Consider the following 15,177-nt stretch of genomic DNA (forward strand, 5'->3'; position numbering starts at 1 on the left):
CATGTGTGTGTCTGTTTTTTATATTAGGTTTACAAAGCTTCAAAAGCCTGGCCTGTAGTGTATTGGCACTGTGTGGGATTCACGACTCACGTTCGTGCCTAATCACTAAAAACACTCCTTACTCTTTACGCCTTTCTTCCCCACGGAACTACATCACGGTATTACTTCATGGAGGGGGTTCGATGTGCTTTCGTCGCACCTCTTTCTTCTGCTCTACCTCGAAGCCTCGCTTGGTCCACGAAATGGCTCGGCCTTTGCGTTTTGATTTAACTCGACTCTTCTGTTGCTTCTTGGATCGCAGTGAGCCGTTTAGATACTGAATACATGCGCCATTTAGCTCATGTTTCCGTGAGTCATTCAGCTCCCGGCCTTATCACGATCTACTTGGAGTATTCCCAACGATGAACTCACCCTACTCCGTCCGATAGTTTCCAGACGGAGGAATTTCTCCCGACACCGATACCCGCCTCCTTGAGCAATTTAGTTCCCAGCTCTATCGAGATCAACTCGTATATTATCCTACTCCGACTGAGAGTTCCCCGGCAACGGAATTTCTTTCGGTACCGGTATTTGTTTCGTGAGCCAATTATCTCCTGTTTTCGACACGATTCTGTCGGGTAGTCCAAAGTGGCGAATCTACCCTACCGTGAATTCCCCGGCGGTAGATTGTTCCCGATATCCATATTCGTTTCCATGAGACATTTAGCTCCCAACATCGTCACGATCTACTCGATCTAGTCCCCGGCGATGGACCTAGCCAGTAGGTGCTGAAGTCCATGCAGCGATTGCGGGGGGACTATAGCGTCCGGTTCACTGGTGCCCCAACGACCCACTGCTAGCTATTCAACGCAGTCTACTGTATCCCCGGCGGTTGATCTAGGATGCTCACGAGGTACCTGGTAGGGTGTTGAGACCGCTGCGGCGATTCCGGTGATGCCTTACGTCCAGTTCACTGACGCAACGACGTCCCGAATCCGGTGCTACGTTGCGCGCTGATCAACTGGTCCCCGGCGGTGGACCTACTCTATACCGACGGAGAGTTCCCCGGCGGCGGAATTTCTCCCGAAACCAGATTTGTTCGAATCTACGGCATTCGAAGCCCACGTGTTCTGTTATCTCTTGCACGTTCACACACTCCGGGCAAAGGGGTGACGAAGCGTGTCCAAACCAATGCAGGTGCTTCCGGAAGCATCCGTGCCCGAACAAAAACTGCGTCGAATGGAAATTAACCTTTCCATGTTTCCTATGTACCCAAGCAGACACATTTGGGATGAGTCGGTGGGTTCACCTTCCTTTCTCCGCGTTGTCTTACTCTTGCTGCCACTTAGCCAACGAGTCCGCTCGGACCAGTTTCCTTGCATTATGTGCATTTCTCCGCTGGTAGCATTCCACGTCCTCAACCAGAGTGATGTAGATGGGAATCATCCCGGCAATTGGTTCCGCTTTGAGTTTAGCACAGCAAGCCAGGCCGGTAATCCACAGCTCAGTATTGAGGAAGAGACGCCCGCCAAGAGACGTCTCGTGCTGCCTCTTGCTCCTCCGTTATTCGCAGCCTTCTCACATACATATTCGACATGGCTGTTGTAATTCAACCGATCGTCCACCATCACACCTAGGTGCTTCAGCGCACGCATCGATGGGATGGATTGTCCCCCGACGCTGATCACGACACGCTGGATTTTTTTGGTAGCTAACCAGCTTTATGATGCCTCCGTGATGCCTGTTGTGTCTGGCGTCAACATCTCCACCTCCTCAAGGGTCTCGCCTGTTATCGTCAGGACAACATCATCTACAGTGGTGTCTCGTCGCGGTCCACTCAGTCTAGTTCCAGGTGGTGAATCTGACTGTATGCTGACGGAGAGTTCCTCGGCGAATAAAGTTCTCCCGATACCGATTCTTCTTTGGTTTCAGTACCAAAACTTCTTTAAGCCCTGATGGACTCCGACGGAGAGTTCTCCGGCAAGAGAAGTTCTCCCGAAACGGAGCCAATCGGCAAGGTGCCGAAGTCAGCTCAGCGATTCCAGATGAAGCGTTGCGTCCGGTTCGCTGGCGTTTCGTCGACCCATGCTCCGTGCTCTGTTGCAGTTTGCTCGACCAGTCTTCAGCGGTGGATCTAGATGACTGCGTTTCACGTCCTCCTCCCGTTTAAGATGCTCCCTGCACGTCGCTCCAAGCCTCGAACATTCAAAAACCACATGCTTCGGTGTCTTCTCGACGTTCTCACACTCCAGGCACAACGGTGACGTTGCCGTGAATCAGCCGTGGTCCGACAGGAGCTGTTCCAGGTGGAAGGTCATCTCTCCGTGCTTTCTATTGACCCAAGTCGACAGGTTTAGGTTGAGCTGGTCCACTTTACTTTCTCCGTTTTGTCTCATTCCTGCTGCCACGTTACCATTGAATCGATTCTCATCATCTTCCTCACGTTTCTTGAGTTTAATTGATTTCATCATCATCTTATACCTCACATTTCTTGCATTTCATTGATTGTAGCATTTGATATCCTGCGCCAGGGTCATGCAGATGGAGATCATCTCGGCGATAACGCATACTGCCTCCGAAGATGTTATTCTGTACGTAATCGTACGACCACCAGCCGGAACATCCAGTTCAGCTTGTTGAGGTTCCGCTTGGTTTTCAGCGTTGCACCCCAGGTTGGAACCCCATATCGCAGTATCAATGACGAAGCACTAAGTAACAGATCGACTTTTCGCAGGTGTAATGAACGTGGTTATTAAAGCTCAACCAGTCGTCGATTATCACTCCCAATTGTCTCAGTGCACGCTTCGATGCAATCGCGTGCCCTTCGACGGTGATCTGTATCCGCTGAATCGCTTTGCAGTTGCTGACCAACAACACATATGTCTTGTGGTGAACTATTTGCAGGTTGACCCCGTTAAACCAGCTATCGATCGCGTCTATTCTCGACTTCTCCAAGTGTCTCTCTCACTCATCACCGTTAGTGACACGTCATCCGCGAAATGCATGATTTTCACTTTCCCGGGCTGCCGCAGTGTTAGGACTCCATCGTATATCCCGTTCCAAAGGAGGAACGCCCACAGCAACTCGCATTGACTTCTGCCCTTCGTTCGTCCCGTACAGCTGTGCTCTACTCTAGAAGTAGCATTTCAGGATCTAGCTCATTCTTCTGTGCAACGCTGCGGCATTGGCATGTACGAGGCTGGGTGGCCTAGTGACTTTCCTGACTTTGGCAGTAACACCAGCTTCTGTACCTTCCACATTTCGGGGAAATTGCCATAATCTAAACACTTCTGCAGTAGCATCCTGAACATGTCCGGATATGTCAGGATCGGCGCTACGTTTGGTATTCCATCCGGGCCGGGGGCTTTCTTTGTTTTTAGTCGCATCGACGCTTCTTTGAGCTCGTCGTTAGTCGCTTACCCCTCGGCTGTGTCTGCTCCTTTTTTTCGCTTTACGGTGTGGGTGACCAAATAGTTGGATCGTGCTTCCGGAAGAGACCCTCAAGGATTATTTTTAGCTTACCCGGGCATATTTCAGCTGGTGTCGACAGGGCCTCATCTTCGTCATGACGACTCAGTACGCGTTCCCCATGGATTGGCCTCTACTTCTCAGCACAGCTACTTATGGCAAACTGGCTTGCTAAGGTTTTTAAAGCGTTCCTAAATTCTCGAAACGTCGCTAACGCTCCTCTCTCACTCTCCGATCTTGCTCTCTGATCCCGCCTTCTGGCTCTATGACAAGCAGCGTGTAGCGAAGTGAGCTACTCATTTAACCAGTAAGCTACATGCCGTCTACTGCATGGATCCAGTTTTCGTGGCATTGTAACGTCACAAGCCGTCACAATCCTTCTTGTTGGATCAGCCGCATCAACGTACTTGATTCCGCTGTTCGCCGAAGTGACTCAACAAAGAGATTTTCGTTAAAGACTCGTCTTCCGCTATAGCTTACCGGTCGTCGTTCTCCGTGCTGCATCAGGGTTCCAGGGTGGCCGATGAGGTTGCGAATAGCCTGGTGGTCGCTATGGGAATATCTCTCGTACACTTCGCCGTCAGTCAAGGACTACATAATGTGGCGGAATTTCTCTCAGTACCGATGTCCGTTTCGTGAACCAATAAGCACCCAGTTTTGTTGCGATACTAGGAGCCATTTAGCTCCCAGTAGGGCATTGCAAAAAAAATTTTTTTTTGAACTTTCAAAGGCCCCCCCTCTCATATTGTGACAAATGTCAAAGTAAGCTCAGATGCCAAATTTCACATCATTTGGACAATTTTAGACCCCCTCCCACTTCGCTTGAAATTTTTTGAAATTGGTACTATGGGAAAATATGGAGGGAAAAAACCCTAAATGCTATAACTTTTGAAGTAGCAATCAGAAAATTACAACTTATACCTCTTTTGAAAGGAAATAATCTTAGTATTTGAATGAAGATATACTTGTTTCTAGAAAAATACAGGAAAGTGGGGCACTGGGTCATTTTGCCCTCAAAATCCGCTATTTTTAATGATTTTTCTGCTCCGTGATGCAAATCATACATATTTTGAAGTTTTTCTAATGTGAAAAAATCTCAGAAATCGAACAGAACCCTTTTGACCTTAGTCCGAATACGAGAAGTTGGGGTTATAGGGCTTTTTGTCAGTCATATCAAATTTTATCATTTTCTCATGCATATATCTCTATTATTCTTCACTCAATTTTCATAAACTATATCTTGTTGAACGTGGAAAATCCTTAAGATTATAACAAAAATAGATTCGTTACCGGTAAAATTCAGAAACATCAAATTATCTGACATATAGTGTCGATTTCACATTTTTATCATAAAATCGCACATATTAACTCCATTTAACAACAAAATTCTTATTTAATTTACTACTTTTAGTGTAAAATATGCTTAGGGATCACATGAGAAAAGTTTCATTCCTGGAAAAATAGGGGAAGTGTAGGTATTAGGACAAATAATGAAAAAAATGAGATTTGTAGAGTAAATATCAAAAAGTTTGATGTTTCTGAATTTTACCTTTAACGTTTTTGTTTTTGTTTTATTCCTCAGAATTTTACACGTTCAATAAGTTACATTTTATGAAAATTGATTGAAGAATAATAGAGATATATGCATGAGAAAGTGATAAAATTTAATATGACTGACAAAAAGCCCTATAACCCCAACTTCTCGTATTCGGACTAAGGTCAAAAACTACAAAATATGTATGATTTGCATCACGGAGCAGAAAAATCATTAAAAATAGGGGATTTTGGGGCCAAAATGACCCAGTACCCCACTTTCCCGTATTTTTCTAGAAACAAATATATCTTCATTCAAATAATAAGATTATTTCCTTTCAAAAGAGGTATAAATTGTAATTTTCTGATTGCTACTCCAAAAGTTATAGCATTTAATGTATTTTTCCTCCCTATTTTCCCATAGTATCAATTTTAAAAAAATTCAAGCGAAGTGGGCGGGGGTCTAAAATTGTCCAAATGATGTGAAATTTGGCATCTGAGCTTACTTTGACATTTGTCACAATATGAGAGGGGGGGCCTTTGAGAATCCAAAAAAAAATTTTTTTGCAATGCCCTAGCTCCCAGCTTCGCCGCGATCTACTCGTTGTAGTACTCGACGGTAAACCTATCCTCCACAATGAGCCGACCGGTAGGTGTCGAGGCCTGTCACCAATTTTCACTACAAGGAAACATTCTCACAAGATAACTTTTGCAAGAAAATATTAGCCATATTTTTGTTGACCATATTCAATTTTTTCAAATTTCTTCAAAATATTTGCGGGGGGCGGGGGTGGTTTCCCCAAATCCTCTCCCCCGCTACTACGCCACTGATGTAGGCATGTTAGCACATGCAGATGAATAGATTCTCTTTCCGGAATATTGATTCTTTTAGGAAATCTGTGCCTTTTTGGTTTTCAAAACAAATGAAACACGGGGTAAAAAAAATCAGTCAACTGATTGCTGAACAGTACGCTTGTGTACGTGCCATCTCCTATCGGTATAGTACATTCTACCCGCACACAGATGCTGTAACGTAACCCGAACATTACCGAACCTATGTTGTGATTCTAGCATCGGTTCACCATAAACTGCCGTTATAAGCATATCTGTCCTGTGTCCCATGGGATTCCCTATATACATAGGACAGTTGTGCGTAGAACGGCAGTAAAGTTCCTTGCAATTTTGCAGTTATGCTCGTTGTTATAGCAACGCACGTCGATTTTTTTATTTTCCGTTTGCTTTTATTAATTCCTCACCAACATCATTAAACGCAATATTTCGGCTCATTCATTACACAGGAAACCGCATCGAATTGCGGATGTGCTGATTGTACGAGTTTCAATGCTCTGTTCTCATGTGCAAGAACATGAGTTCTAATCTTGATTGAGTCCGGTACTTTTTCATTAATCGCGATATCGTTCAAGCATATGACTTATTATCTGTGTCTAACGCGTAGTAGTCACCACCAATACACATATATCGCTAATACGTAACCAAAATTCATTTTTTCTGTTTCTTGCATTACATGTAAGGAATGATCTTGATATAATGTTGCTTGTATTGCTGCTCGGGATATCATAGAGTTAAAACAATGAGAAATAAATATCAACATGAGATATAAACTTGATAGCTTTCTGTTATGACGTTCTGATCGGGTTTCTATTTATTATTAAACTATCTATCTACCTTCCTGGAACCAAACATCTCAGTAAACGTATATGCATCCGGTTTCATTGTAGCTAGTACCGCTAGCTAGTATTGATAAACATACTTCAATTAAACTTCCTAAGAAATTAAGTACCGGAGCACAGTTTACCTCGAACTCTGATGTTTTTATGCAGAATCTGCTTCGGTTGAAATGAAATGTACACCTTTCGCGATAAAACACTGACTTTGTAAGGACGTCATATGGTTTGCTTACAAAGTAGAACGGGGATCGTATTTATTCATTCAGGAGAAAAATAAACGTTGCCTCAATTGAAATCGTGATATGTGTGTTTACTATTCATCGTGCGTCTCCGTGTTGCAGCACGAGTCGATTTCCTCGTTCGTCAGACCCGCGTTTTAATCTTTTTTTGCTGACACACCAAAGATTCAAGTGTCAAAACATATATGAAGTTATTTTTGAGAATTTCCGTATGTCGCATTTGAGTCGAGCTTTTTGGTTTATCACCATAACTTTTTCTCTGATTTCAAACCGATCTTATTAAACTTGAATTAACACAATAATTTCAAATTACTTAAAAAAAGAAATAAATAAATTAAATGACCATGGATATATTCATTTATGGCGCAATTCCAAACTCAGTTCACAAAACTTGCGAATCATAGCTGTAATATCACTACTAAAACGTTCCTCCCACTTAATTCCGCACAACTCTCGTGACTTGAAACTAATTGTGTAATTGTCACTCCACACGCCCCGGCTCCAAAGTCATTAGCAATCATTCGCTATTACCGCGTTACGAACTCATTATTCTAATTGTGCCCGTATAGTAACCATTTTTCGCTTTTCATGTTTCGTTTTAGTGCTAACCGTGCCTCCGGCGATAGTCGACGCCCGCCGATGCTACGTCTGTGGGGAAGGATCGGAAGCACCCTTTCGGACGGCAATTGCCATGGCCGCCACCGCCGCGGTTGCCTCGTCCTCATCGTCGTCGTCGTCGTCACATCGACATCACAACAGTTCTGGCAGTTCGGGTGGAAACACTTTACCCAATATCGTGACCACCTGCGAGGACTTCGAGCGGGACCAAGACGAGCTGGACAAATACGTGCTCGAGTGTCCCTCCACCTACACCAGCTGCCTCACTCAGGTCGATGGTAAGTAAGCCATCAGCAGCGGTTATGTGTTCAGTTCAGCCTTGATAATCCGTACATGATCATTTTATTATTTGAAATAGAGTGAAGACGCTGAGCTTCTGAATAAAGACATCTAAGTGTTTTGTTTACCTTTTATCCGTCAGTGTCATTCCGGCCGAACACTTGAACTATAAATGCTCTCGTTAGAGAGGGATTCGAAATTTTGCCCGATTTTAATTATATTTACGAATCCTTGTGTTCAATTCGAGTGATACTAACCGATCTTCTATTTTAAAGACATTGAATCTCTGAAATAATAATCGACATTTCAATACAATCACAACAATTTTACAGTTTACAATTTGGTAAACAAAACATTTAGAGACGTTATTCGGAGACTCAGCGACTTTAGGACTCGTTCATCGTAACTCCTATGTTAAGGTTAAACTGAGAGAGACTCGAAAAATAACCATCCTTGAAAATGAAACAGAGTTTTTTCTCGCACCGTAGGCCAAATTTTCATGAAAATTAATCAGTAGTATTCTAACAATGCCCCGAATACATTGATTGACTTTTCAAAAGTTTGTTTAAAGGGCAGCGACAAAATTACTTTTATCTTTTTTAAAGATTTTTTAGGTTTTCTTAGTTAAACCGTAGTCTAACCCAAATGAACAAATTAGTTAGAATAGCGTCTGCAACCTCCTCTTATTGATTTTTGTTTTAAATAGCAGATTACAAAATTAAAGCGTTCGGGTCAAATTTTTGCTTTGCTCAAACACGAGTGTGCTTCATTTTTTGTTGTTATACTGCTTCTTATAATCGACGCAAAGATAATGATAACTATTTAAGCGCAATCCATTTATTATAGAGTGCGTAATCCATGAGATAGTGTGCAATCCTAATCAATACGATTCATCAGTACTCAACCATCTAGACCTGTTGATTAAGAGATAAATGACACGTTACGACAATTCCTAATTATTGGTAGTCTACTGTAGTTTGTTTCGACTTCAACTAGTTTTACGATGCCACACGACTTTCGGGTTGGTGCACTTTTGCAGGTTCGTGAAGCGGTCGATTGGCGATTCTGTGTTCGGACCACCTCCGGCTCTGGAGTCAAGTGCTTGCATTAAATATTGGGTGTTTATGGGCAATGATTATAATTACGAGTAAGAGGAGCTTAAGTGACGCTGTCAGTCAGCATCGTTATTATCGTTGGCGTGTAATCTGAGGTTTGCATGGTACAGCAAAATAACGACTGCTGGTCATATTGGTCTGTCCAGAAGTGACATGAGCTCTCAATTCTCGGTACTGGACCGTGTCATGAGATGTATTGAAGAAATCGAAAATACATCCTCGAACAGCATGCTCATGTATAAGTCTTGTAAAATAATGCAATGTTGTCGAAACATTTATTTTCCTAGAAATTCAGACACATCAAACTGGCCATAGAAGAATTCTCTACTCTAGTCTAGTCTACATATACACAGCACGTTGACCAACAATTTTTTGTCCATATTAATGTTTGTGGCACATGAGGAGGTCCGTCCGAAAATCTCTAAAATCGTGACCGACCATCTTAGATTCCGATAAAACTTTACAGGTTCAACCGGCATGGAAGACTAAACATTTTCCACAGTCAATAAGATTATTTTGACTCAAGCGTATTTTTTTAAAAGAGCGTAAACGTTTCTACGTGCAATAATTTTAAATTTTTTTGTTCGATTACACTATTTTATGCAGTAAAACTATCTGAGAACGAGTTACAGGTAATGAATACTTCTGCACGAAAAAAAATATACACTGAAAAATGTGTCATTTTTCACAAAAACAAAAATTAATGATAAAAATTCAAATTACAAAAAAACCATTTTTTTAATTTTTTATATTTTGTCAACAAAAATCTAAAGAGAAAGAAAACATTCTGAATGTAGTTTCATGATGGAGAAATTATCAGTAAAAAAGTTTTTCTAACAACAACTTTATACATGTTTTTAAATTTCATACTAATCGACATACCAAACTGCAATTTTATTACAGAATATAATTCTAAGTATCATTTTAAATTAAAATGCATTTAACAAATATCTTCCACAATGCGACAGTTTTCGAGATATTTGAATTTCTAATGGATCCAACTTCCGGTTCCGGAATTACAGGGTGGTGAGCACGATCACGCAGAAAATGTCCGGCCTTATTCTGCGCGGCGTGTGACGTGAGACGACTAAACTCACCTCACTTTATGTGACTTTTCTCACCCGATTCTGAGAGTCGACTCGGGTGAGGTGAGATTCCCCATTGCGGTTAAATGGGCGTCTCACGTCACCCGAAGTGACTCTTCAGAATTGGGTGAGAAAAGTCACGTAGAGTGAGGTGAGATTAGTCGTGTCATGTCACACGCCGCGCAGACTAGGGCCGGTCGATTTTAATAAATTCTGCAATGAATGTATAAAGGTGAAAATTTTTCCAAAATATGACCACAACTGCTTCGATTTGTAGTATTAGGTCACTAACATCCATTCAAAGTCTCTTTGGCCACATTGGCCACCATCATCGGTTCCGGAAGCCCCGGCGGAAGTATCCCCATTCAGAATAACAGTCACATCGGTTTCTCGGAGATGGCTAGACCGATTCAACCAAGCTTAGTCTCAAATGAACGGTATTGCGCCCCCGTAAATGGCTATCAAATTTCATCCCGATCCGACTTCCGGTTCCGGAGTTACAGGTTTTGGCGTGCGATCACATAGCAAATTGTGATTCAAACCGATACTCCGATGAAAGCAAAAAAGGTAAAAATTTCGCTAACAAGTCTCTCAATCAACTTCAATTTGCTGTTCTAGGTCACCGACGGCCAACCAAACTTTCGTTGACTACATTGACCACCATAGACGGTTCCAGAAGTGCCCGGGAAAAGAGGCAATCTTTCAAAATTTACGAACTCACATCAGTTTCCCGGAAATGGTTGGGCAGATTTTCACAAACTTAGCTATAATATCCCCATAGATGTCTATAAAATTTCGTACGGATCGCTTATATGGGTCCGGAAATATAGACTAAATCGTCCGGTCACATATGAAATTCCCATATAAGCCGGAACTCAATTTTTTTTTTCAAAGGGGGAACCTCATGAAATTTCAGAAATCGAATTCGTATTTTTGACTCCAAACATCTTTAAAATGCATGAAACGTCGAGATTTTATGTTATCTCAAAAAAATTTTTTTTATGAAAATTTACTTTTTGGGACTTTGTCGTTTTCGCACCTTTTTTCAATTTTATATTAATGTAGCTGTTTTTTTCTTTTACAAAATTTTAGAACTCGAATAATGATTTTTTTTTTCTTGTATATAGTTGTCATGTCGTGTACAATAAAAATGTAATATATACATTTGAAAGCTTATAATGAATATAAACAACGCAAAAATTCTCGCGTTCATGATTGAGAAAGGCACAATTGCACCGCTAGGTGGATTAAAACAGGTTTTTTCCTGTCGCCGTTGCCTGCTGGAATTTGCACCCGCTTCGAAGTTCCGTCGCGAGTGGAAGGTTTAGTACCGCGAATTTCTACCGGTCACAACATAGCTGGTGCCGTGACCAGGATCCAGCTATACACGATCACGCCAACATTTTGCGCCCACTGCGTACCATCACTGAGTCATCGCTGATTTCATCCAGCACGCCATTGCATTTCAGGAAAGCTGATAGCGGCTAATTTCGCCATTGCTGACGCTGCATGTTCCTGAACAATTGAGCGCCGCCATCGGGAATTTTGGACTGGAGAAGCCGCTTTAATTATAATACAAGGCCTGATATTTTCAGGCAGAAAGTTAGTTTCTGTCCGACGTGAATTTAATTCATTACTGGTGCGCTCTAGATCCGCCTTTTATTTTCCATATTCTCGGTTTCTCGGATCTTCTGCTCAACGTGTGTGATTCGACCGACTGCTTACCGCTCTAAGCAAGGTTTCACAGAGTCTGTGAATCGTTTGCAACGGTTTACAGGAAGCTTTGCAGTCAGCCTACGGTCACCCAGATCTATTACTGGACCCACGTTCCGGTATTCATCGTACGGCTATTGTTTGATAGAAACGCTCCAGCATACTCCGTCGGCGGCCATTGCTGCCTAGACTAGTTCGCAACCTTTGGAGGACAGTTGCCTAATTTCATCGAGTGTGCTTCGGATTTCTGGCGATTTTCTGCTGCTGCTGCCGTCAATAGCCATTTAAGATGGCCGAAGAACAACAAATCAACCTACTAGTCTCGCGGAGAACAACGATGATGGAAGCTCTGGTTCGGGCAGAAGCATTTCTTCGAGACTTCAACGCTCAACGCAACGGACAGCATGTGCCATTGAGGCTGGAATACCTCAACCGCATGTGGACGTCACTTGAAGAGGTACAGGCTCAACTGGAGGACGGTGATGTGGAAGGTAGGGCAGAGCATGCTGCTATACGTGCGGACTTTGAGCCACGTCTTTTCTCAATAAAAGCTGCATTCATTTCCTATTCGCCTCCTCTTTCTGTTAACGCTGGTAACCCTCAACCCCTGCATGCTACTTCCACTCTCTCTCTCTCTGGCATCAAACTGCCGACAATTTCGCTTCCTGAGTTCGATGGAGATTATAAGCAATGGCTAACTTTCCACGACACGTTTTTGGCTTTAATCCACAACAACGCTGATGTTCCACCTATTCAAAAATTTCACTACTTAAGGGCAGCCGTCAAGAGGGAGGCTGCTCAACTGATTGAATCCATCGCTATTTGTTCTGTTAATTACTCTCTGGCTTGGCAAGCTCTCGAGGGACGGTACTCCAACGAAGAAGAAGCGACACCTGCAAGCACTCTTCGACATCCCACGCATGAAGAAGGAGTCTGCAGCAACACTTCATGAATTGGTGGACGAATTCGAACGTCATACGAAGATTCTTCATCATTTGGGTGAGCCGACGGACGCCTGGAGCACGATCCTAGAACACTTATTATGCACGCGACTGCACGATGATTCTCTGAAGGCCTGGGAGGACCACGCATCCGTAACTGAGAACCCAAACTTCGCATGTTTGATCGATTTCCTCCAGAGGACAAGAGTACTGGAATCGATCTCGGTCAACCATCATCAATCTACTAGCACGACAAACACAAACGATGGTGCGTCTGCTAGTCATTTCCGGAGACAATCACAGTTTCGTCTCTCGTCATGCGCATCAACCGCTAACTATTCTTTCAGATGTCCCATATGTAGTCAACAACATTCGTTGGCGAGATGCGGCAAGTTCAACAGCATGTCGGTGAACGACCGACAACAGCTTGTGAACACGAAACGATTGTGTCACAACTGTCTATGGGGGGATCACATAGTCCGCCAATGCCCATGTGACCTGAATTGCCAGAAGTGCAATCAGCGCCACCACACTTTATTACACACGAGCCAATCCTCCGGTCCTAAGAAGGTCAGCAACGACGCTGTTTCTCGTTCAACGTCTTTCGTCGATTCTGCTGACAGGGCTACGTCGTCGTCTTCTCCTGTAGTTTCCGAACAAACCATGGTAGCAGCTGTTGAAGATGATTCGATTGTCGAGACGACTGTTTCTCTCCAGCAGCCTCGTGAAAATGTCTTCTTGCTAACCGTCATCGTAAATATCGTCGATGCTTATGGACAACACCACCCCGATCGTGCTTTATTGGATAGCGCATCGCAACCGAATTTGATAACCGACCGCATGGCTCGTATCCTCCGCCTGAAGAAGCATCCCGTCAACGTTACCGTCCAAGGGGCCGGACAGTTATCCAAGGTCATACACGAGTCCATCTACGCCCAAGTTTCATCCAGAAAGGAGCATTTTTCTTGCGGAGTTAATTTCCTCGTAATGGACAAACTAACTGCCAATCTTCCTGCGCAAAATGTCTCCATAGACGACAACAAGAGCCAACCAATCGATGTAGTGCTGGGGGCCAAGCACTTTTATTCATTCTTCCCGAATGCCGCACAAATACAATTGCACGGCAATTTCCCGGTCCTGGTTGATAGCGTTTTCGGATGGATCGTTGCGGGCTCTGCCGATCTAGTGTCCCCCAAGCTCAATCCATCGTCCAATTCTAACAGTCTCGTGTGTATATCTATGGTTTCCTTGGAAGAAACTCTGGAACGTTTCTGGAAAATGGAAGAACTAACGACCAAGGACAATTACTCCGTCGAAGAAAGGCGCTGTGAAACACTTTACCAATCGGCAGTCTCTAGAAACCCTGACAGACGGTACATAGTTCGCCTGCCTCGGAAGCCTGACTTTGACGACATGTTAGGCGAGTCGAAGGCAAAAGCGCTGCGACGGTTTGAGTATTTGGAGCGACGTTTGGAGCGAAACTCCGAGCTGAAGGTTGAGTATCACAGATTCATACAGGAATACATCGACCTCGGACATATGCAGCCAAGTAAACTAACTGGGGCCAAAGGCGCTAAATCATTCTACCTACCACACCATCCTGTTATCAAGGAAGCTAGTACTACGACAAAGGTTCGTGTTGTATTTGATGGTTCGGCAAAAACGTCTACCGGTTTTTCCCTCAACGATGCCCTCTGTGTCGGCCCGGTCGTCCAGGACGAACTACTCACTACAATCTTACGATTTCGGACGTATCCTATCGCTCTAGTAGGTGATATAGCGAAAATGTACCGACAGGTTCTCGTGCATCCAGATGATGTTCCACTGCAACGCATTTTCTGGCGATTTTCCTCCGACATGCCAGTACAAACCTTCGATCTACTTACCGTTACTTATGGTTTAGCTCCATCAACGTTTTTGGCAACTCGCACGCTGCTACAACCAGCTGACGACGAAGGCTCTCCGGAAAGGTTTTTATGTCGACGACTTCATTGGCGGGGAGCAATCTGTTGAACGCGCCATCCGCTTACGCATAGAGCTCAGCAAATTGCTCGAGAAGGGAGGATTCGTTCTTCGCAGTGGACTTCAAATCGGCTCGAAGTGCTATACGGCCTAGACGCCGACAAAATCGGTACCCAATCCCCTCTGGAGTTCACCACCCACGAGACAGTGAAAGCGCTAGGAATTATTTGGGAACTAGAGGGAGATTTTCTTCGCTTCGACTCGCAAGTACAACATGACGGCAAACCGCCCACCAAACGCTCAATTTTATCCTCTATCGCCAAACTATTCCACCCCATCGGCCTTATTGCGCCCGTTGTTGTGAGGGCCAAAATCATCATGCAGCAGTTGTGGCTGCTACCTGTCGAATGGGATGATCCAGTTCCTGAGACTGTTCGAACCAGCTGGGAAAACTATCACGATGAGTTGCCGAAAATCACCGCCCACCGGGTAAATCGATATGCTTTTCTCCCATGCTCCACCATACAGTTGCATACTTTCGCCGACGCTTCTGAATC

The 15,177-nt window shown here is 43.8% G+C and overlaps 1 protein-coding gene across 6 annotated transcripts in view; it reads left to right on the forward strand.

The window, feature by feature from the left end:
- Nucleotides 1–15,177, forward strand: part of LOC131684012 (uncharacterized) — a 271,053-nt gene that overhangs the window by 241,309 nt on the left and 14,567 nt on the right. For all 6 annotated transcript variants that reach the window (XM_058966474.1, XM_058966475.1, XM_058966472.1 and 3 more), the window contains one exon: nt 7,510–7,803. In XM_058966474.1, the coding sequence (XP_058822457.1) occupies nt 7,510–7,803 (294 nt within the window). The remainder of the gene's footprint in view (nt 1–7,509; nt 7,804–15,177) is intronic.

This window comes from Topomyia yanbarensis, chromosome 2 (genome assembly GCF_030247195.1).
Source record: "Topomyia yanbarensis strain Yona2022 chromosome 2, ASM3024719v1, whole genome shotgun sequence".
NCBI classification, from domain to species: Eukaryota; Metazoa; Arthropoda; class Insecta; order Diptera; family Culicidae; genus Topomyia; species Topomyia yanbarensis.